Below are 24807 nucleotides of genomic sequence, written 5' to 3'. Positions count from 1 at the left end.
TGTGGGACCCCGTGCTTGATAGACCCCCAGTTTGAGGAATCAGCTGTTGTATTAACATTACATGAACCACTTATTTCAACTTTCTGCATTCTTCCAGTTAAGTATGAATTAAACCATTTGTGCACTGCCCCCCTCAAACCATAATGATTTAGCTTATCTAAAAGAATTCCATGATTTACACAGTCAAAGGCCTTTGAGAGATCACAAAAAATACCAATGGGTGATGTCCGGTTATTCAGAGCATTTAATATTTGATCAGTGAAAGCGTATATAGCATTTTATGTTGAAAAGCCTTTCTGAAAACTAAACTGACATTTTGTTAGTACTTTATTTTTACATATATGGGAGGCTACTCTTGAATACATTACTTTCAAAAAAAATTTTGATAGAGCTGTCAGAAGAGAGATTGGGCGATAGTTGTTGACATCCGACGTATCCCCCTTTTTATGCAGTGGTTTTACAATGGCATATTTCAGTCTATCGGGGAAAACACCCTGCTCCAAAGAGGTATTACATACGTGGCTGAGAATCCTACTTATCTGTGGGGAACAAGCTTTAAGTATCTTGCTGGAAATGCCATCAATTCTGTAAGAGCTTTTACTTTTTAGTGAGTTTATTATTTTACTGATTTCAGAGGGAGAGGTTCGGGGAAATACAGTTGTTTCAAACTGCACAGGTATGGCCTCTTCTATTAGAAGTCTTGCCTCTTCTAGTGAAGATCTAGATCCTACTTTCTCCACAACATTTAAAAAATGATTATTGAAAATATTTCCAATTTCAGATTGTTTGTTAGTACACTTGTCATTCAGTTTTATGGCACCAAAGTCTTCCTGTACTCTTGGTTGCCCTGTTTCCCTTTCAATAATATTCCAAATTGCTTTAATTTTATTATTAGAGTTACTGATCTCAGACATGATACACATGCTTCTGGAGTTTTTAATAACTTTTCTTAGTACCGCACAATAGTTTTTATAATATTGAACAATTTCGGGGTCAGTACTCCCTCTTGCTGTTAGATACAGTTCTCTTTTAGGGTTGCAAGATATTCTTATTCCTTTAGTTAGCCAAGGTTTTTTATATGTTTTCTTGGAATTATGTTTCACTGTTTTCTTGGGAAAATAATTTTCAAATACCCTTAAAATGTATCGTGAAATAAGTTCTATTTCAAGTTTGCATCGGGTTCCATATACACTTCATCCCAGTCTAGCTCCTGTAGTCTTTCCCTAAAGTTTGCAGTATTTATATTGTTAATTGAACGCACAGCTTTGAAAGTCTGATTTGATATACTGCATGGGGCTATGCCATGTACTGTAACTAGCTGTGCACCATGATCTGAAAGACCATTCTCAACAGGATAAGCATTTATGTCCTTAAACTTATCTTGGTCTATAAAAAAGTTATCTATCAATGTCCTGCTGTTCTTTGTTATCCGAGTAGGAAAATCAATGACGGAGCTCAAATTGAAAGAAATGAGTAATACTACAAGGTCATTCTTCCTATCACACTCTTTCAGGAAATCAACATTGAAATCCCCACAAATGATAATTTGCTTCCCCCTGTCTGACAGATAGCACAACAAAGCATCCAAGTTTTCTAGAAATGCCTGGAAATTCCCTGAGGGGGACCTATACACTGTTACAATTTTGAAAGTGCCATCATTTAGTTTTAGTTCAGTGGCTCATGCTTCCATATGTTGCTCTACACATTTTTTTTTATTTTCTAAATGTTTTGCGCTGTGGAAGCTTTTGACATATATGGCAACTCCTCCTCTCATCATATTATCTCTACTTACATGTGCAGCTAATTTGTACCCATTGATGCTAACCTGTTGCATATCAGTGACAATGTGATGCTCAGACAGGCATAATACATCTATTACATTCTCAGTTTCTATATCTTCTAAACAAAGCAGAAGCTCATCAATTTTATTCTTCAATCTCCCAATATTTTGATGAAATATACTAACATTTTTCATTTTACTTTTGTGAGTATCTTGAACTTTTTTAACATCTTTAGTACTTGCCTGGCTGAGTTTCCCACTGGACACTGATCTTACACTAAAAAAGAGTTTCCACCATGAGATGTAGTTCCTCCCTCCTTTAAATTTCCTGCTATCAGCCCAGCCAGTTTACCCTTCCCCTTCTTGTTGAGGTGTAAGCCATGCCTAGTATAGTCCCACCTACAGAGTGAATCAACAGGAACCACACCAATGTGTGACCCCGCATCAGATCCAAGTAGCCGTTCCAACTCCAAATTAACTCTCCTGACAGAAGAGCTCAATTGAGGCTGGTCGTGGCGCTCCAGAACCGACACAAACCCAACACTGGTATGATTCGATGCCGATGCAATCTTTGCCAGGTCACACACTATGCTGTACCCCGGATCTCTGTCAATACTGTTGCCCGGCCCTCCCACAACAACCACGGTGTCTTCCTTAGTAAAGCCTCTACATAGTGAACCTAAATCCTCTGTAACCTGCCCCAGTCGAGCACTAGGTTTGAAAAAACTTGTGGCCTGGTATTCTGACCCTGATTCATCCTGCAGAAGTTGGCCCACACCCCTAGCATGCGAACTACCTAGCAACAAGACTTTCTTTCTCTTTGCACACTTCCCTACCTTCTTATTCAATTTGCTGCTGAAAGCTTGTTGAGCCCTGTCTAGATCTACTTCTGTGAGAGACTCATCAGTTTCCGACTGAGGCAACAGATCAAACCTATTTTGTACATTAATAACAAAGCTGTCAGAAGAATTTCTTGGCCTGTTCCTTATGCCTGTTGCCACTTCCCAGCCTCTGTGCTGAGGCTGGAGACCCGCCACTTACCATCCGGCGGCAGCTCCTGCTGGTGCGCCAGGCTTGTAAGTTTCTTGCAGCTCCCAGCTTGCCTGCTCACCATCTTGTTGCCCATCCACCTCTGGACCACCTTTTTTCCCGCCGTCCCCGGGCTACGTTGCCGTTTGGGATCCGTGTGCAACGTGTACTAGAGTCCCTCCGTGTGGAGTCTGTACAACCCCAAATCCAGGGTTTTAACCGCCTCCCACCCTGGTTACTGAAGAGGCCCGGAGTGGATTTAGATTTATTGCACTACAAGAGAGATTGCACTCCTGCCACCGTTTTTAATGCAGCATTTTCTGCCAGTTTATCTGAGCACCACGACTATGTAGCTGTTTTTACGGATGGGTCGAAACAAGGGGATTCTGTTGGTTGCTCAGTTGTTTTTCCGGATCGTGTCCTCAAGGTCCGACTGCCTCCGACTTTTACTGTCTTTGATGCAGAATTGTCTGCGATCTTGCGGGCACTGGAGCACATGAGACATTCTTCCTCTCCTAAATTTCTTGTCTGTTCCGATTCACTCAGTGCCCTTCACTTATTGCAACGTTTGTATCCGGCAGACAAACAGACAAAATTGTGCAGACCATCCAGGATGCCCTCCTCCGACTACAGCTACTGGGGGAGGTTGTAGCTTTCTGCTGGGTTCCGGGGCATGTCGGCATTGCTGGGAATGAAAGGGCAGATCTCGCAGCCAAGGAGGCGTGTCTCGCCCCACAAGTATCTCAGTGTGCTATCCCCTTGCACGCACTCACCTCGCTGTTGAGCTCACGGGTCATGCGTCTGTGGGAGGATGAGTGGGTGGAAGTGACCGACAATAAGCTCCGAGTAGTCAAGCCCCCAACGCGTGTGTGGTGTACTTCCTTTCAGCCCCATCGACGGGACGAGGTTCTCCTCACTCGGCTTCGTATAGGCCACAGCTCTATGACGCATGGCTTCCTGCTCCGGCGAGAGGACCCTCCAATGTGTGGTGCTTGCGGCGTCCAGGTCACTGCGCGCCACGTTTTATTGGATTGCGTTTTATTTTCTGACCAGCGGGCCGCGGCTGACTTGCCAGCGGACCTGCCATCTCTTTCAGGCAACACTCGGACGAATGTGGTTAAAGTTCTGTGCCATGTCAAATATTTTTACGAAGATTTTAGGGAGAGGATTTTAATTTGCTCACTGTGTGACAAGCCCGCCCATATTTTATGTAAGTGGCCAGCCAATAACAATTTCCTGTGACATTCCTGTTGCTATGTTTCCCCTTTGCTTAGGTTTTACTTTCTTACGTAGCATTTTCCTTCTTTTCCTGCTTTCTTTGAGTGTGTGCTTTAGTTTTCTTAGGTCTGTCCACATTCGTTCCTTTTAATGTGTGTCAGGGCGCTGATGACCTCGATGTTGAGCGCCCATAAGCCCCAACACACCACCACCAAGGACGGTGCATGTCAGCTTGTGGAGACACTGTAATGGTGTGGGGCGTGTGAAATTGGAGTGATATGGGACCCCTCACACTTATAGATACAACTCTGACAGGTGACACTTACGTAAGTATCCTTTCTGATCACCTGCATCCATTCATATCCATTGTGCATTTTGATGGACTTGGACAATTCCAATAGGACAATGCGACACCCTACACGTCAAGAATTACTATAGAGTGGCTCCAGGAACACTCTTCTGAGTTTAAACACTTCTGCTGCCCATCAGGCTCCGCAGACATCAACATTATTGTGCATATCGGGGATGCCTTGCAACGTGATGTTCAGAAGAGATCTCGACCCCCTCATACTCTTACGAATTTATGCATAGCTCTGCAGGATTCACTGTGACAGTTTTGTCCATCACTACTTCAGACATTAGTGGAGTCCATGGCACGTCGTGTTGCGGCACTTCTGCGTGCACGCAGGGGCTCTACACGGTATTAGGCAGGTGTGCCAGTTTCTTTGACTGTTTAGTATATAAAAGTGACATATATAAAAATTCCTTTTTTTCATATTTGACGCTATCCAGGCACGACTCAAGAATAGTCTTCACAATTTCAATTCTGCCGCTGCCTCCCTCCTGCTTTCCGAATTTTACAGAAGCTGTCTTGCACTCGTAATTCGCTGTAGTGGTACTCGTGCAAGTTGAATTCCCGCCCCGCAAACAGTTTTAATCTGGCAGGACTTTTCAGCCTGCGAATGTATTTTTGTTCGTCCAGCAAACAGAGGAAGAAGCAGCACTGACACTGTGATGGCCGGCCGCCAGCCGTGTATACACTGAGCAGCACCATTAAAAGGCACGCGCAAGTTGAAGTTCCGTGCCTTAAGTGAAAATGGCGGGCTCCGTACGGAAGGCATTCTGCGTGTTAAAAATTTAGCAACTGTTGTTCTGTCATCACAAGTCGAGAAGTTTTTCAGTAACTTTGACCAATCCCACGTTATGGTATGGAGGTTCGCACTTTCTTTTTTTTTAATTAACGTCTTCCAAATCATAGGATGGCTCGTATTGGTCATGACGATGCAGTGTTTTGGTCTTCGTCATCTATACCTACGTACCTGACAGTGACGGCGTTTTATGGAGTCGTGTGAGACCTTGCGTGTAGGCCTCCTTTGCCAGAAACCGTTGCAGGACTCAGTTTGCGCATTTCTTAATCGTTCCGCTCGGTAACTACATGTATGCTTCAGAACGCATGATGTCAAATAGATTATCAGTTAATGTTGCGTGTATGACCAAGGGGAGTCATCAGAGCCCTTATAACTTGGTAAAGCTACTTTTTTAACTTTCTTTTAAATTCTCTGTAATTATTATTGCTGTACTGACATGCGTTAAATAGTTATAGCCGTTTTTAGCTGTTATTCCATTTGACTGTGCTGCTTTTCATAGTTAAAGCGTAAAGTCGGAGAACACCAACGACAAACCACCTGCACCAGCGCAAAGAAGGGAAATATCACAAGAAGCTCATTTATTTATGTAGACGTAACTAGTCACATCAACATTTGTAATTTGAGATGTGGGTTCTGTAGTAGCTAGTTACTGAAATATGTTTAGTTAAATTCGGAATAGTGTTTTCATTTTCAATAAATAAGAATTCGATAAATACGTGTTCCTGTAAACATTTATTAACGATTTTTTTATTGATGTACACGGACAGGCCAACAGAGGACTTGCGGTGGTTGATGTTGCCTTCTGGGGAAAAGGCAGCAGCGAAGCTCCAGTGATCGAGGAGGCCGCCTTCTCTAGTCATCGCCACCCGTCATTACCTCCATGAACTCTGCAACGAGACAGGCACAAGTACAGAACACACATTTACCAAAGCTCACACTGCTCATTGTATCAACAGTGCATGCACAACCTTACTTTGTCGAAAATAAGTCTCGTCAAATTCATAGATATCAAGTTCATAGAGCCAGCTTGTAAAATGTGAAGGTATTCCGGATAGATATGCTATTTCAGAGAATATCACAAAGGGAAGTCACAAACTTACGTATCTTACTGAAGTGACTTTCTTAAGTGACTTGCTTAAGTGAACCACTTAAATGACTTACCTAGGCGACTTACCGAAGGGACTTATTTACGTGACGTAAGTGACTGACATAAGTGACTTATTTAAGTCGCTTTGTCAAGTGACTCAACTAACTTGCTTAAAGGACTTGAATAAGTGACATACTTAAGAGACTTAAACAAATCTTTTAAGTAACAGATTCGAGTAACTTCAGTGACTGATTTAAGTCACTGAGTTACACTTGGGTGTACGTTATATTACTATAATGTCGGAAACGTGAAGATCATCTCTATAGATCAGTTGCGTAGCCATTTTTAAAATAGATGTTTCAATTACGTTTTTGCTTTATCACTTTAGAAAAAGTCTTAGGTTATCTCACAACGCAGCAGACTAACTTTAAGACAAAAGTTGTGGCCTGGTGGCTACCAATGGCTCTATAACTGTGGGTGCACCTGTCTAACGTTTCATTTTTATGATTTATTCAAGTGCTGACTGCCGTGTTTAGTTTCTCCTTAAACTTGTATCCAGTAGGCTGCCACTAAGCGTTGCCCTTTGATTAACATTGGGAGGCCGTAACTGGTGCATCAGAGGATGTGATCGAACTGAATGCCAGGAGCTATGTGGAATCTCACACATTATCTACACGTTATGAGCTGTTCGCAAAAATCGTGAGGAATATGGGAACTACTTGCCGGCAACTCATGCGGTCGTTTGAAAGTTCTTCAATCCAACATTTGTTGTCATCGACTTCTTCCAATGTCGAACTGACTTGAAAAGAATGTTACGCCTGTGTAGCGGTATAGTTAATATTACTACTGAAACACGCTGTGCATTTAACCAGCTTTTGATGACTGCCAAAAGCTACGAAGGTACAGGAAACTACATGAAACCGCGTGCTACCTTCACCAAGTGTATCTGGTACAGGTTTTAATTCGTCCAGCTGTTTATGTCATACCCTGTATAGGGTCGTTGTATAGCAGTTTCTTATCTAGTTCATTTGGTTGAATTCAGCACTCAGAATGATGATGGAGTAGATTGACTCGTTGTACCAGACACTTTTATCACACATGTAGTTAAGTGTGAAATTAGGCCGCTCAGATGTAGTGTATAGGCTGACCAGTCAGTGGTAATTCTCAATATTAGCTCAGCTACTTAACTGTGAATACTTTCTGTTCAACTCGTACAGAATGGCGCTGCTTTGTGGCTGAGTAATGGATTTGAAATGTGGAAGGATGTGCTTTGAACCAACTGCCATCTTGATTTCTTTTTTTTTCGTTGTTTCCTCATATACTTAAAAACATTGTTCTACGAGATTCGCACATTGTTGAATACAACCGGCGTTCTGTGTGAGGAAAATCAAACCTGCCATGGTTTTCGTAGTATAACAAAGATATTAAACTGTAAGCAAGTGGAATGTTAACATTGTGTTATTAACCAAGATCTGGAATCTTGCAGCAGCCGGAAATCTATGTCTTCGCGGTGCTTTCTTCCCATAGGCGTGTTTGTTTAAGTGACCTTCATTAGCGTATTCTGTGTAAAAAAAGAAAAATAATAACAAATGAGAATGTCTGAAGATTACATTGAACCATAGCTGATGACGCAGGGGATACTTGGGAAATACCGGCACATTAACAGATTTTTCGTTTTGTGTCTGCCATGGAAAAATTGGTGGCAGTCTGTGTGAGCCAGGTAGATTTGTAGCTGTACCAGAGAAATAGAAAGATGAATACTTTCGGAACAATATAAACATTGTCTTAAGTCTGCGACCTGTTGATATCACCCCGATTATCTGGGTAATATCGACGTCCTTATAGGGTAATGCCGACAGTATGAAATACAGTGAAAATAAAATTTCTGTTCTAATCATTTTATTACCTTAACCTGTTTCAAAGTACGTTCGCAGAACGTTTTTCGAGAGGGGTGCTCGAAGAGGGAAAAAAAATCTACTTCACTTGTATTGAAACTTAGAATTCTGCTGATAGGTGTTGCTGATGGCTTTTGTAAGCTTAATTTTGGGATTTCTCTTTTCAAAACTATAAATTCATTCGCCAGCAATTTTTGCTAATTTTACTGAAATTTTGCTTAAGGCCTAGCTTTCTGACAGGGTCATAGGCATTTTGCTGTAAGTCAACCAGAGTATTGTCATAGAATAATTGTGCCAGTGTAGGCAAATGGTTGACTAATTCTTGTTCTTATTCGGAGGTGAAAACAGATCATCTCGTCAAGAAATGTTTCTTCTCTGAATGTGATTTTAATCGATCATAAAGTGTAATTCTCGGTATGTTTATGTCGTTTGACACGCTGTTCAGTGAACTTCCTGACTACAGTTACCTTACTGCCTTATTTTAAGGGTTTCGTCAGTTCATTTAGCTCTCTATGGTTTTTTACTTTATCTTAGCCATCTGAAATTTGGTGTTATACCGTGACGTTGTTGTGTTGTACTGTAAGGCCTCACGTATACCATTTGTGTATGTATACGTGTATGTCGTCGTTGTCGTCTCTTCTTTCCCTCGTCGATATCAGAGCATGACAAATGTTTATGTTAGTGTATACCTATTTGTTGTTGACAACACACAACTATACGACAACGGTACCTGATTCCAGGATAGCTAGCTTAATGAAGTATAAAGATAGTGGGTAGCGATGCAGCGTTATTTAAGTATGGTTTTATTCTTTAATTAATCTTTTACACCCTAAGAACTAGCTACTCTTATTCAGGCCCAAAACTCGTCTTGTAACGAGAGCACTTGCGACCAGTCTGTCACAATATCAATAATACGTAAGTCTCTACATCACTATAAGAAAATATCACTGTTCATGAAATAACAAAATATACTAATAAACTTCTTTATATCTTTCCTTTTATTCACTCAAATGCTTTCAAATGTTTATTTAGCACCCACAGATCATTCACACCTCGATGTAGAGTGTAAATGCGTGCATGAAAAGTAGTACTCTGTTTCTGCTGATAACCACGTTTGAGCTTTTGGGTTGCTAGGCTACTTCGATCAACAGGATTTATATTGGATTTTGACATTGATCTTTCTATCCAAACTTACGTCCTATCAACAGTGGGATAACCATCAAATATTCTATCCTTTCGCAATAATTAAGAATTCGCGTAAATTGTATTTTCGCGATTTTAAAGCAAACCATCGGCGGCGCGAAACCAATCTTGATACCGCCTCACAGTCGCGACGCGTACTACCGCGTTACGAAATTGACCTGCATACATCTATAATCAATTCCAAGGTCATAATTCGCCCCACGCGATTGCGTGCAATTGAACTTCGTCAAATCTACTATTTCTCGAATCGTAATCACTGATCCCGACACTGACCGTTAATCTACATCTACATCTACATCCATACTCCGCAAGCCACCTGACGGTGTGTGGCGGAGGGTACCCTGAGTACCTCTATCGGTTCTCCCTTCTATTCCAGTCTCGTATTGTACGTGGAAAGAAGGATTGTCGGTATGCTTCTGTGTGGGCTCTAATGTCTCTGATTTTATCGTCATGGTCTCTTCGCGAGATATACGCAGGAGGGAACAATATACTGCTTGACTCTTCGGTGAAGGTATGTTCTCGAAACCTTAACAAAAGCCCGTACCGAGCTACTGAGCGTCTCTCCTGCAGAGTCTTCCACTGGAGTTTATCTATCATCTCCGTAACGCTTTCGCAATTACTAAATGATCCTGTAACGAAGCGCGCTGCTCTCCGTTGGATCTTCTCTGTCTCTTCTATCAACCCTACCTGGTGCGGATCCCACACTGCTGAGCAGTATTCAAGCATTGGGCGAACAAGCGTACTGTAACCTACTTCCTTTGTTGTCGGATTGCATTTCCTTAGGATTCTTCCAATGAATCTCAGTCTGGCATCTGCTTTACCGACGATCAACTTTATATGATCATTCCATTTTAAATCACTCTTAATGAGTACTCCCAGATAATTTATGGAATTAACTGCTTCCAGTTGCTGACCTGCTATTTTGTAGCTAAATGATAAGGGACCTATCTTTCTATGTATTCGCATCACATTACACTTTTCTACATTGAGATTCAATTGCCATTCCGTGCACCATGCGTCAATTCGCTGCAGATCCTCCTGCATTTCAGTACAATTTTCCATTGTTGCAACCTCTCGATACACCACAGCATCATCTGCAAAAAGCCTCAGTGAACTTCCGATGTCATCCACCAGGTCATTTATGTATATTGTGAATAGCAACGGTCCTATGACACTCCCCTGCGGCACACCTGAAATTACTCTTACTTCGGAAGACTTCTCTCCATTGAGAATGACATGCTGCGTTCTGTTATCTAGGAACTCCTCAATCTAATCACACAATTGATCTGATAGTCCGTATGCTCTTACTTTGTTCATTAAACGACTGTGGGGAACTGTGTCAAACGCCTTGCGGAAGTCAAGAAACACGGCATCTACCTGTGAACCCGTGTCTAAGGCCCTCTGAGTCTCGTGGACGAATAGCGCGAGCTGGGTTTCACACGACCGTCTTTTTCGAAACCCATGCTGATTCCTACAGAGTAGATTTCTAGTCTCCAGAAAAGACATTATATTCGAACATAATACGTGTTCCAAAATTCTACAACTGATCGACGTTAGAGATATAGGTCTATAGTTCTGCACATCTGTTCGACGTCCCTTCTTGAAAACGGGGATGACCTGTGCCCTTTTCCAATCCTTTGGAACGCTTCGCGCTTCTAGAGACCTACGGTACACCGCTGCAAGAAGGGGGGCAAGTTCCTTCGCGTACTCTGTGTAAAATCGAACTGGTATTCCATCAGGACCAGCGGCCTTTCCTCTTTTGAGCGATTTTAGTTGTTTCTCTATCCCTCTGTCGTCTACTTCGATATCTACCATTTTGTCAACTGTGCGACAATCTAGAGAAGGAAGCACAGTGCAGTCTTCCTCTGTGAAACAGCTTTGGAAGAACACATTTAGTAATTCGGCCTTTAGTCTGTCATCCTCTGTTTCAGTACCATTTTGGTCACAGAGTGTCTGGACATTTTGTTTTGATCCACCTACCGCTTTGATATAAGACCAAAATTTCTTAGTATTTTCTGCCAAGTCAGTACATAGAACTTTACTTTCGAATTCATTGAAAGCCCTCCTCACACTGCATTTCGCTTCAAGTAATTTTTGTTTGTCTGCAAGGCTTTGGCTATGTTTATGTTTGCTGTGAAGTTCCCTTTGCTTCCGCAGCAGTTTTCTAACTCGGTTGTTGTACCACGGTGGCTCTTTCCCATCTCTTACGATCTTGCTTGGCACATACTCATCTAACGTATATTGTACCATGGTTTTGAACTTTGTCCACTGATCCTCAACACTGTCTGTACTTGAGACAAAACTTTTGTGTTGAGCCACCAAGTACTCTGAAATCTGCTTTTTGTCACTTTTGCCAAACAGAAAAATCTTCCTACCTTTTTTAATATTTCTATTTACGGCTGAAATCATCGATGCAGTAACCGCTTTATGATCGCTGATTCCCTGTTCTGCATTAACTGATTCAAATAGTTCGGGTCTGTTTGTCACCAGAAGGTCTAATATGTTATCGCCACGAGTCGGTTTTCTGTTTAACTGCTCAAGGTAGTTTTCAGATAAAGCACTTAAAAATATTTCACTGGATTCTTTGTCGCTGCCACCCGTTATGAACGTTTGAGTCTCCCAGTCTATATCCGGCAAATTAAAATCTCCACCCAGAACTATAACATGGTGGGGAAATCTACTCGAAATATTTTCCAAATTATTCTTCAGGTGCTGAGCCACAACAGCTGCTGAGCCCGGGGGCCTATAGAGACATCCAATTACCATGTCTGAGCCTGCTTTAACCGTGACCTTCACCCAAATCATTTCACAATTCGAATCTCCGTCAATTTCCTTCGATACTATTGCACTTCTTATCGCTATAAACACGCCTCCCCTTTCACTGTCCAGCCTATCTCTGCGGTATACATTCCAATCCGAGTTTAGGATTTCATTACTGTTTACGTCTGGTTTCAGCCAACTTTCTGTTCCTAGTACTATGTGGGCGTTGTGACCGTTTATTAATGGGAGCAGTTCTGGGACCTTTCTATAGACGCTCCTGCAGTTTACTATAAGCACATTAATATTGTTATTCCTTGTTGCATTTTGCCTACTCTTGCCTTGCCGCGTCTCAGGAGGCGTCTTGCCGGGCCTAGGGAGGGAATTCTCTAACCTAAAAAAAAACCCATGTGCACTCCACACGTACTCCGCTACCCTCGTAGCCGCTTCCGGCGTGTAGTGCACGCCTGACCTATTCAGGGGGACCCTACATTTTTCCACCTGATAGCGGAGGTCGAGAAATTTGCACCCCAGCTCTCCGCAGAATCGTCTGAGCCTTTGGTTTAAGCCTTCCACTCGGCTCCAAACCAGAGGACCGCGATCGGTTCTGGGAACGATACTACAAATAGTTAGCTCTGATTCCACCCCGCGAGCGAGGCTTTCCGCCTTCACCAACTCCGCCAACCGCCTGTACGAACTGAGGATGACCTCTGAACCCAGACGGCAGGAGTCATTGGTGCCGACATGAGCAACAATTTGCAGTCGGGTGCACCCAGTGCTCTCTATCGCCGCCGGTAGGGCCTCCTCCACATCTCGAATGAGACCCCCCGGCAAGCAGACAGAGTTAACACTGGCCTTTCCGCTATTTAACGCACAATTAACACACTTTCTTTCTAAGAGTAAAAGAATGACATCACGGTATCTACATAGTTATTAAAATATTATTTCAAATGACTTCAAAGATTTATGGTCATTATATTTTATCGGTAATCAGAAAATCGCAAATCGCACGCAACTAAATGACAGCTTTGCATAGCCTCGGGACACAAAACTATATAAAGAGATGGCAGAAATCTCAATTTCTCCATACCAACTGACCGATACAAATAAGATATTCAAGACCTCATAGATAAATCCCGACATGTAATGTTATAATGTGAAACCGTAATTAAGTGCAAACAACTTTTTCCTTAAGTTTAAAGCATGGGGAAATTAGATATAAGAATTTACTTATGCATGAACACCTTTCTTTCTGAAGTTTCGAGTATTTATTGTTTCGTTTTCTTCTGTCAACAGCACTTCATTCAGACATCACGGCGGTGATCAGACTTAAATTGCTTTGTTAATACTCGAAAAGTTACAAAATACATACTCAAAGACAAACTAGAAAATTGACAATCTACGTATATTTTAGTTATTACCGTTACAACGTTTTGAAACGTTTACAATTAATTTAAATTTACATAAAAATAAGATCAACATTCAGTAAAACTAATTTTTATCGTCACAATAAGACTCTCGCTTACATGAGCTTGCCTCTGCTCCCTACTTCTGGGACTGCCCGTCTCTCACTGACTACAGCTGTTCATCTGTAAAAACGTTGGTGTCTGCATTGCGTGGTATGTCGGCGTCGGTCTCCACTACTTGGAAACTATGAACTATCGACCAAACTCCAGGGCGTAAAGCATCCAAAAGTACGTGTGTACATTTATATCCTAGTTTAGCACTATGTGGCTCGAAATCAGAACGCATTCAACAGGAGACTAAACGTTTCATTTCATCCCTAGCATAGCTTCCCTGTCGGTATAAACTCTACGAGGAAGAGCTGTTGATTGTGATGTATTAGTGCGCGATTCTTTCCGACCGTGCGTTACTTCCTCACTTTATGATAAGTTTTTTGAAAATATGTAAAAATCTGCCAACCGGTTGGCAGAATTTTAAATATTTTTCAAATTTGTGTATACGGTTGCTGCGAACGTCAGCCATGTTCAAAGTTGTATGATAAGTTTATTCAAAATGGATCAGCTCAGAAGGGAAACAGCGGAGAAACTCTTGAGCAACCTCCACGTAGTGGGAGGACAGACTGTGTAAGTATGTCTGCTGAAACTGGCGCTACTGTGAAGATGATAGCCACTAATATTTCGAATGTTGACGCATTGGCATCATCTGTCTAGTCCTTCTGTATCTAGCGTCGTGTCCGACCTTTCCTGGTAGGGAGGCGTCGCATACCAATAATTCCTCAGGAATGAAAGCTGTCATTCTTTACTGTCAGGCCTCGTGTACCAAACTATCTTTCACATGTCCGACAGCAGATCTATATCGGTGTTCCAATGTCAATACTCTTCCAGCTTTCCCCATCTTTATATCTTTTTCATTTATTCCTGCTCATTTTACCTTATTCATCTCTTCTTCTAACTCTTCTGTAGTATTTTTCACTCTCCCCAGACCAAATAACAGCTCCAGATTTTGTTATTTTGATACTGCTGCCAGTTCTTTCTGTTAGTGCACTGTGTCCATAATTAAAGATCCAAATTCAAAATTTTGTAGAAAGGGAACTGTTGCTCAGAATGACGTCAAATTTCATCAGCATGTTATTGATGCGGGGGGAAGCATCAGGGAACAAAAAACATGTAGCGAAGCTTTTACCAGTAGTAAGCGTCAGAATATGCGCGCCAACAGATGCGTCGTAGACGCCCAACATGTCTCAAAAAAGGGTTCAAATGGCTCTGAGCACTATGGGGCCTTATTTCTGAGGTCGGCAGTCCACTAGAACTTAGAACTATTTAAACCTAACTAACCTAAGGACATCACACACATCCACGCCCGAGGAAGGATTCGAACCTGCGACCGTAGCGGTCACGCGGTTCCAGACTGAAGCGCCTGGAACCGCTCGGCCACACCGGCCGGCCAACATGTCTCCACTGCTGGTAAAGCACTCATGCAAAATAGTGACTGGGCGCCAGTAGAACTACAGTAATTACGGGCGCTCAAGCGTTGATCAGATGTCTGCTAAGGGTCTGGAGAAAATTATTACAAAATTTGAAACGACCGGTTGCTTTGAACAGCATTGTGGTGGAGGGAGGAAAGCAGTTGATCCGACATCTGTCGAAGATGTTGCCACAGCGCTGGAGGAGGGGTGGAGCGGCGCTGTGCGAACATGCAGTGCAAGAGAGAATTGCCGGAAACTTGTACATGCGTCCGCAGCTCGTGGTCATGCGGTAGCATTAAGAACCATATTCAGTTTGCTTTTTATACGGTTTTTGGCCTGTGGACAGTTAAAAATCGTTTTTCGCATCCGATGTGCTACAACCCGGCCGTGGTGGATGGACCTGTCTAATAGTTCCACAACTGTTGTCTGCCGAGCTTGTGCAGCCATGCGCATTGAACAGAACGGATGTTGTAATGTGCAACTCAAATCACAACCTTCGTATTGCCATTCATCTATTATTTGTAGCCGACCCCATTTACGTTAAGAATTTTACAGCACCATCTGTCGGTAAAATTTTCGTTAATTATCTTTTTCTTTTTGTTCCCGTACGTGTGCCCTCTGAGTCAATAACACGCTGTAAAAATTTGATGTCATTTGAGCAGTGGTTCTCATTCTGCCGCGTTTCCAAACAGGAACACTGTGCATATAATCATTTCTATTCAACAATATCTTTGTGTTATGAGAAATGCCCTCGTGCGGTTTTAATAGGGCCGATATTGCGGTAGTAAAAATGTCCACTGGTATTAAATAAATTTATAATTATTATCATGTCAAACTCATTTCATATACACATCAGAAAAAGAAGAAAATCTCGATGTATTCATTGTCAAGTGTGAGAGGAGATCTGAATTCCCTTTCGGGGTAAAATAAATACATAAGTAAATACATTAGTAGTTCCGAACAGTAAATAAACTTTTTTAAAACAAGATAGAGCATCGTACAAGATAGTGGGTTCCTGATATCTTGAGAAAGACTCACAGAAAATTGCATTATTCCATACTAATTACTCTTAAGCAAAATATATACGATGTTTTTAATAGCTGTAGAAAATAGTTCACAAGAAATATGTACAACAAAGGTAGAATTTAAACAAGAAAACTACGCTTTACTCAAGATATTCTACAGTGCTCTGTAGCTTCTACAACGTTGCAGTCAGCATAATATTCAAGCAGTTTCAGTCAGGGCATCGGCAAAAGAACGTGGAAAAAAATCACACGAACAGTTGACGGGAAGCACGGAGTAATATGTCAAGACTGAGAAGTAAAATACAGATATGTTAATCGACGAATCTGTCAGTTAATTTCATGTTCCACACATGGAAGTAATTGTCTAGGAGTAATGAATTTAGTTTTAATTTGAAGCTAGATTTCCTACCTGTTGGACATTTTATGGTATTGGGAAACTGGTCAATAATTTTTGCTAGTGCATATTTAATTCCTTTGTAAATCAGTGACGGCTCTAGTAGCGGATAGTAAAGGTAATTTTTTCCTCTTCTGCTGTAGGTATGAGTATCACTATTCATCTCAAATACTGATGGATCATTTATGATGGAGCGCATTCCAAGAGGTGCCTACATGACGACAATAGGTGAACAGTACATATTATTCTTACTGCTTGCTTTTGTACATTCAAAACTTTCTAAGTAATGAAGTACGCTGGAAAATTATTCCATTAAACATTATTGAGTGGAAATATGCAAACCAAGTCAGAAGGCTGATTCGTTTGTTTCTGAGACTAGCAACTATGCGAAGAGCAAAAGTACTTGAACGTAATTATTTGAGCAGATCAGTAAAATGCTTCTTCAAGTCCAAGATTTTATCAATACAAACACCCAAACGTTTGTGCATTATACCTTGTTTACTGACTCCTCATCATGTGCTACACCAGTTGTTGTTGTGGTTGTGTTTAATGAACGGAACTGAGTATAGTGTGTTTTCTCAAAATTGAGGGCGCATCCACTTTCCGACAACTACTTAATAATTCTTAGAAAAACATCATTAGCCGCTTCTTTTGTTGCTTTCTCTCAAATGAGATTGATTGTAATAGTAGTATCGTCTCCAAAAAGTACCATTACTGCTTGATGAATGTTAAGTGGAAAGTCATTCCATATATAAGGAATAGGAATTGACCCATTATTAAGCCTTGCGGGACTTCCTTCCTAATTTCTCGTCGCTGAAATTTTGTCTCCTTTCACCAATTTTCAAACATTAAAGCGCAGCTTTTTTGCATTCTATTTGTTAAGCAGGCTTCAAATCAGTTGTGTGGAAAGTCATCAATCCCATAAAGCTTTTTTTGTTCAAATGGCTCTGAGCACTATGGGACCTAACAGCTGAGGTCATCAGTCCCCTAGAACTTAGAACTACTTAAACCTAACTAAGCTAAGGACATCACACACATCCATGCCCGAGGCAGGATGCGAACCTGCGACCGTAGCGGTCGCGCGATTCCAGACTGAAGCGCCTACAACCGCTCAGCCACTCCGGCCGGCAAGCTTTTTTCTCAGAGAGTAACATGATCTTTGCAACCTTCGAAAGACCACTTAAAATACAAACTGGCAGTATTTTTTTCTTGTCACTTTTCTTATAAAGAGGTCTGATAATTCCATGTATTAATCTATGTGGGAAAATTCCCTGTTCCAATGACGCATAACATGTATTACTAAGGATATTACTTATTAAGGTAGAACAACTTTTTCTGAGTTTTGTTTGAAATGCCATCAGCTGTTAATGTCAGTGATAGATGTTGGTGCCACTTCTACTTGCTGAAAGTTTTGTGGAACGATATTTTTAATTTATTCTCTTGCTTCTGCGGCTGAACCATTTAATTCTGTTTTGCCGTTACCTTTCTAAAGCTACTGTTACGAATACATGCAACGTGTGAATTACAAGACACAACATTGTCTTTTAGCATAATTGTTGTGGTTTTTTGTACACTGACTGGTTGTTCTGTCTCCTGTTTTACAATATCGCACATAGTTTTAATCTTATTATTTGCATTATTAATTTCTGTCGAGATGTGCATGTTTGTGGACATTTTAATGACTTTCCTTAATATATGACAGTATTTTTTTTGTAGAATGCAAGTAACGTCGAATCTTGACTTATTCAGGTCACTATATAAATTGCCCTTTTCCTCTTACGTCAAATTTTAATCTTTTTAGTTATCCAATCCTTACTTCCTTTCTTAATGTACTTTCTGGATAACTTTTTAGCAAAATTACTTTCAAATACTGATACGAATTTACTATAGAATTTATTGAATTTCACATATATCTCATCCTACACTACCTCTTTTAACTTATACTTAAAATATTGTACTAATTTATCAAAAATAGCTACACTTCTTTGTATAAACATCCTCATAAGTGTAATGTACTACTTTTTGTTGTTTTCTTTTCCTTTGTTCCACATCTACGCAAGGTCGGCATGTTTATTTCGGAACTGGCGCGGTTTATTTAATGGATGGCCGGATGCCCTTTCTGTCACCACCCGATACACCTATCTCCTCCCCCCCCCCCCCCCCCCTCACACACACACAGGAGGGAATTTGTGTACCTCAAATGTCTACATCTAGTGTTATCCATGTGAAAATCTGCGAAACTTTTCTCAATTTTCCGTGTAACTGAGGTGGCACTTGGGTACCAGCCTGGTATTTACCTAGTGGGATGCGGCAAACTACCTCAAAACCACGTCCACGTTGGCTAGCACACCGATTCTCGTCGTTAATTCACCAGGTGACTTCGATTCGTTTCCGGCGCGCCTGACCGAATCCCGGATGCATCGAGCTATCCAGGTAAGTAAGGTGGTCGATTGTTTATTTTCATTTATTGTGATCAGGTAGTCATTAACAATTGGGTACAAGTTAATTGTTCCAGCCTGGACACTGTCTATAAAAATGTTATCAATCATGTTCCTGCTATCTTCCTGCACGCGAGTTAGGAAATTTACCACTGTAATCAGATTGTAACACTCAATGATTCGAGTTCATTTTTCGTCTAAGAAACTTAAGAAATCCACAATGAAATCTTCTTGTCTGACAGGTAGGTCGGTAGTGATTTGTCATAAATAGCTGAAAGTTTCCTGGAGAGGACCTGTAATCTGCTCCAATCAAAAGATGAGTATTTTTCAACAACAGCTCACATGCACAGGGTTCTAGGTAGAGATAGACGCAAAACTGCTTATATCAATATTTTTTACTTTGTGTCCAACTTTCACATATTTGCAATTCCTTCTTTTCCCATGTTCACTCTACACGAAAATGATGCTAGTCTATAATCCCTTATTTTAACTTCTCTATCCTTGTGGTTACATGATGCTCAGAGAGGCTGAGAGTGTTCCACGTCTTCTAGGCATACAAGAAGCTCATCCACTTTGTTTTTCAGCTCCTTAACGTTCTGACGAAAAACTGATTTTACGTTTCTGGAAACTGCTACATGTGTTATGGTCAATTTCTGTTCTAAACTTGAAGCTGTCCCCCTGCCACTCTGGTATCAGAGGGATTTTGGTTTGTATCCTCGTGGTCTCCCCTTATGCCTTCTGCTACATGCTCATCAAATCTGTCTTTCTCTCTCCCATTCTGGTGCAGGGCATGGTTTGTACATCACCATCTGCCGATTCCAGTTACAGCTTAGATAAGACACTTTGTTTCAGGCAAAAGCAATCTACTAAGATCTTTATGTGGCTGACAGCTGTGTATGGGCAGGAAATCTCAGTTAAGTGCAGAAGGATAGACACGGGTTACAATAATACAAGGTGTTAGAAAAATATTCATGCAATGTCACAAGGCTGTATCATCCTTCTTTCACCTCAAAATTTTGCACTCGCTTTAACGTCCAAATTCGAACACGGCATCTTTGGCGATGGGATCTGGATGATACAAGCACGTCGCCACACGTTTAAACGTTTGGGCAGACTGCTGTCGTGACTCAGCGGCGCTATAGGAGCCGCCTTCTAAGATCACATCCAACCAGATTCCTCGGGCTTCCACTGCAAAGTTCACTCAAGAATTTCCACGGGAACTCATCCAGTGGCACGCGTTTTTACCTAAGCCAGCATTCATTCGATCCAGCGATTATCCATGTTTAGGATAAGTGACTACAGGTGCATAGTTAGATGTAACACTAAGAATGAAACACATTTATTGTCTGTTCCCATTGTGCTATTCCTCCCTAGCAGGTATAATATGAGAAAACGCAGGCAGAGAAAAGATACTCCACCGACATGATTGTTGTTGTTGTTGTCTTCAGTCGCGACACTGGTTTGATGCAGCTCTCCATGCTACTCTATCCTGTCCAAGGTTCTTCACCTCCCAGCACCTACTGCAACCTACATCATTCTGAATCTGTTTAGTTTTCTCATCTCTTGGTCTTCCTCTACGATTTTTACCCTCCACGCTGCCCTCCAATACTAAATTGGTGATCGCTTGATGCCTCAGAATATGCCCTACCAACCGATCCCTTCTTTTATTCAAGTTGTGCCACAAATTTCTTTTCTCTCCAATTCTGTTCAATACCTCCTCATTAATTATGTGATCTACCCATCTAATCTTCAGCAATCTTCTGTAGCACCACATTTTGAAAGCTACTATTCTCTTGTTGTCCAAACTATTTATTGTGCATGTTTCACTTCCATACGTGGCTACACTCCATACAAATACTTTCAGAAACGACTTCCTGACACTTAAATCTATAAACGATGTTATCAAATTTCTCTTCTTCAGAAACGCTTTCCTTGCCATTGCCAGTCTACATTTTATATCCTCTCTACTTCGACCATCATCAGTTATTTTGCTCCCCAAATAACAAAACTCCTTTACTATTTTAAGTGTCTCATTTCCTAATCTAATTCGTGCAGCATCACCCGATTTAATTCGACTACATTCCAGTATACTCGTTTTGCTTTTGTTGATGTTCATCTTATGTCCTTTCAAGACACTGCCCATTCCGTTCAGCTGCTCTTCCAGGTCCATTGCTGTCTCTGACAGAATTACAACGTCATCGCCAAATCTCAAAGTTTTTATTTCTTCTGCATGGATTTCAATTCCAAATCCGATTTTTTCTTTTTTTCCTTTACTGCTTGCTCAATAAACAGATTGAATAGCATCGGGAATAGGCTACAACCTCTGTCTCACTCCCTTCCCAACCACTGCTTCCCTTTCATGCCATCTGGTTTCCGAACAAATCATAAATAGCCTTTCGCTCCCTGTATTTTAACCCTACCACCTTCAGAATTTGAAAGAGAGTATTCCAGTCAACATTTTCAAAAGCTTTTTCTAAGTCTACAAATGCTAGAAACGTCGGTTTGCCTTTCCTTAATCTAGCTTCTAAGATAAGTCGTAGGGTCAGTATTGCCTCACGTGTTCCATTATTTCTACGGAATCCAAACTGATCTTCCCCGAGGTCGGCTTTTATTAGTTTTTCCATTCGCCTGTAAAGAATGTGTTAGTATTTTGCAGCCGTGGCTTATTAAACTTATGGTTCGTTAATTTTCACATATGTCAACACCTGCTTTCTTTGGGATTGGAATTATTATATTCTTCTTGAAGTCTGAGGGTATTTCGCCTGTCTCATACATACTCACCTTAATGATAGAGTTTTGTTAGGCCTTGCTCTCCCAAGGCTGTCAGTAGTTTTAATGGAATGTTGTCTACTCCCGGGGCCTTGTTTCGACTTAGGTCTTTCAGTGCTCTGCCAAAGTCTTCACGCTGTATCATATCTCCTATTTCATCTTCGTCTACATTCTCTTCCATTTCTATAATGTTGTCCTCAAGAACCGACCTGATTAGAAAGACGAATTTAGAAAACCACGAAAAATTTGAAAATTGGACGGATTAACGCCTTTCGATAACGTCTTCTGAAATCGGATGATCCTTTTGAAATGCCCGTACATCTCGGTGCTGTCAGAGATGTACCTCGTAAAAATGTCCGTAGAATAGCCAGAAGACCTGACTCTGGTTTTCTTTACTTTTCCGCGATATTGAGAGGTATCAGATTAACAGCTGGTAACAACTCTGGTCGTGGTAGACCTGTCACAATTATTTGCTACCCAGAGCTGTACTCCGCTAGTTTTGAGCCAGAGAGGTGTGCGTACGTACCGTCAAAGTCTACGGTTCCAGAACCATCTGAGTCGATCTCCTCGATCATCATGTCGAGCTCCTCCTCGGTGATCTTGTCGTCCAGCTCTCGCAGGATCTCCCGCAGGGTCTGCGTCGTTATGTAACCGTTGCCTGCAAAGAAAAGAAAAAAAGTCGGTTTAGAATGCTTCACTGGACAAGAATTTATTTGTAAAAGACCGTCAAGACAGTTACTCTCATTTAACTTAACTATGGTCGACGGTGTGCGATCGCTTAAGTTCAGCCTCCGAAGCAAGAAATAATTTCGCGTATTTCATCGGTGAATTTGATACAGAAGTGGAAATAGAATGAGATTTTCACTCTGGAGAGGAGTGTGCGCTGATATGAAACTTCCTGGCAGATTAAAACTACACTCCTGGAAATTGAAATAAGAACACCGTGAATTCATTGTCCCAGGAAGGGGAAACTTTATTGACACATTCCTGGGGTCAGATACATCACATGATCACACTGACAGAACCACAGGCACATAGACACAGACAGCAGAGCATGCACAATGTCGGCACTAGTACAGTGTATATCCACCTTTTCAGCAATGCAGGCTGCTATTCTCCCATGGAGACGATCGTAGAGATGCTGGATGTAGTCCTGTGGAACGGCTTGCCATGCCATTTCCACCTGGCGCCTCAGTTGGACCAGCGTTCGTGCTGGACGTGCAGACCGCGTGAGACGACGCTTCATCCAGTCCCAAACATGCTCAATGGGGGACAGATCCGGAGATCTTGCTGGCCACGGTAGTTGACTTACACCTTCTAGAGCACGTTGGGTGGCATGGGATACATGCGGACGTGCATTGTCCTGTTGGAACAGCAAGTTCCCTTGCCGGTCTAGGAATGGTAGAACGATGGGTTCGATGACGGTTTGGATGTACCGTGCACTATTCAGTGTCCCCTCGACGATCACCAGAGGTGTACGGCCAGTGTAGGAGATCGCTCCCCACACTATGATGCCGGGTGTTGGCCCTGTGTGCCTCGGTCGTATGCAGTCCTGATTGTGGCGCTCACCTGCACGGCGCCCAACACGTATACGACCATCATTGGCACCAAGGCAGAAGCGACTCTCATCGCTGAAGACGACACGTCTCCATTCGTCCCTCCATTCACGCCTGTCGCGACACCACTGGAGGCGGGCTGCACGATGTTGGGGCGTGAGCGGAAGACGGCCTAACGGTGTGCGGGACCGTAGCCCAGCTTCATGGAGACGGTTGCGAATGGTCCTCGCCGATACCCCAGGAGCAACAGTATCCCTAATTTGCTGGGAAGTGGCGGTGCGGTCCCCTACGGCACTGCGTAGGATCCTACGGTCTTGGCGTGCATCCGTGCGTCGCTGCGGTCCGGTCCCAGGTCGACGGGCACGTGCACCTTTCGCCGACCACTGGCGACAACATCGATGTACTGTGGAGACCTCACGCCCCACGTGTTGAGCGATTCGGCGGTACGTCCACCCAGCCTCCCGCATGCCTACTATACGCCCCCGCTCAGAGTCCGTCAACTGCACATACGGTTCACGTCCACGCTGTCGCGGCATGCTACCAGTGTTAAAGACTGCGATGGAGCTCCGTATGCCACGGCAAACTGGCTGACACTGACGGCGGTGGTGCACAAATGCTGCGCAGCTAGCGCCATTCGACGGCCAACACCGCGGTTCCTGGTGTGTCCGCTGTGCCGTGCGTGTGATCATTGCTTGTACAGCCCTCTCACAGTGTCCGGAGCAAGTATGGTGGGTCTGACACACCGGTGTCAATGTGTTCTTTTTTCCATTTCCAGGAGTGTATGTGCCGGACCGAGACTCGAAGTCGGGACCTTTGCCTTTCGCGGGTAAGTCTCGGTCCGGCACACAGTTTTCTCTGCCAGCAAGAAGCGTAGCAGCGCACACTCCGCTGCAGAGTGAAAATCTCATTCTGGAAACATTCCCCAGGCTGTGGCTAAGGTCTCCGCAATATCTTTTCTTTCAGGAGTGCTAGTTCTGCAAGATTCGCAGGATACCTGTAAAGTTTGGAAGGTAGGAGACGAGGTACTGGCGGAATTAAACCTGTGAGAACGGTGCGTGAGTCGTGCTTGGGTAGCTCAGTTGGTAGAGCACTTGCCCGCGAAAGGCAAAGGTCCCGACTTCGAGTCTCGGTGCGGCACACAGTTCGGAAGTGGAAATCATTTTGTGATGGACTTTTGAATATGTCAGTTAATGGTGCTTCAGTTTGGGAAGTATAATTAGTCCACATGCAAGTTTGAATCTCTCCCGTTCCACATAAGAAATGGTTCAAATGGCTCTGAGCACTATGGGACTTAACGTCTGTGGTCATCAGTCCCCTAGAACGTAGAACTACTTAAACCTAACTAACCTAAGGACATCACACACACCCATGCCCGAGGCAGGATTCGAACCTGCGACCGTAGCAGTCGCGCGGTTCCAGACTGAGCGCCTAGAACCGCGAGCCACCGCGGCCGGCTCCACATAAGATATCGTTTGCGTTTCAGTTTGTGAAGCATAAAAAGTGTAGTGATTTGATAAGACAAGAAACGAGGGGGCCTGGTGAGTGAGGGGTTCCTCTGCAGAACTGGCGCGAAGCTATG

The 24807-nt window shown here is 42.6% G+C and overlaps 1 protein-coding gene across 1 annotated transcript in view; it reads right to left on the bottom strand.

The window, feature by feature from the left end:
- Window positions 1–5888: 5888 nt before the first annotated feature.
- Window positions 5889–24807, bottom strand: part of LOC126355889 (troponin C, isoallergen Bla g 6.0101-like) — a 127975-nt gene continuing 109056 nt past the window's right edge. The window contains exons 5-6 of the mRNA XM_050006394.1: window positions 22199–22330; window positions 5889–6062 (exon numbers count right to left, since the gene is read on the bottom strand). Coding sequence (XP_049862351.1) covers window positions 6028–6062; window positions 22199–22330 — 167 coding nt within the window. The 3' untranslated portion in view covers window positions 5889–6027. The remainder of the gene's footprint in view (window positions 6063–22198; window positions 22331–24807) is intronic.

The sequence above is a fragment of the Schistocerca gregaria genome, chromosome 3 (genome assembly GCF_023897955.1).
Source record: "Schistocerca gregaria isolate iqSchGreg1 chromosome 3, iqSchGreg1.2, whole genome shotgun sequence".
Taxonomy (NCBI): domain Eukaryota; kingdom Metazoa; phylum Arthropoda; class Insecta; order Orthoptera; family Acrididae; genus Schistocerca; species Schistocerca gregaria.
This window is presented reverse-complemented; position numbering and strand designations above follow the sequence as displayed.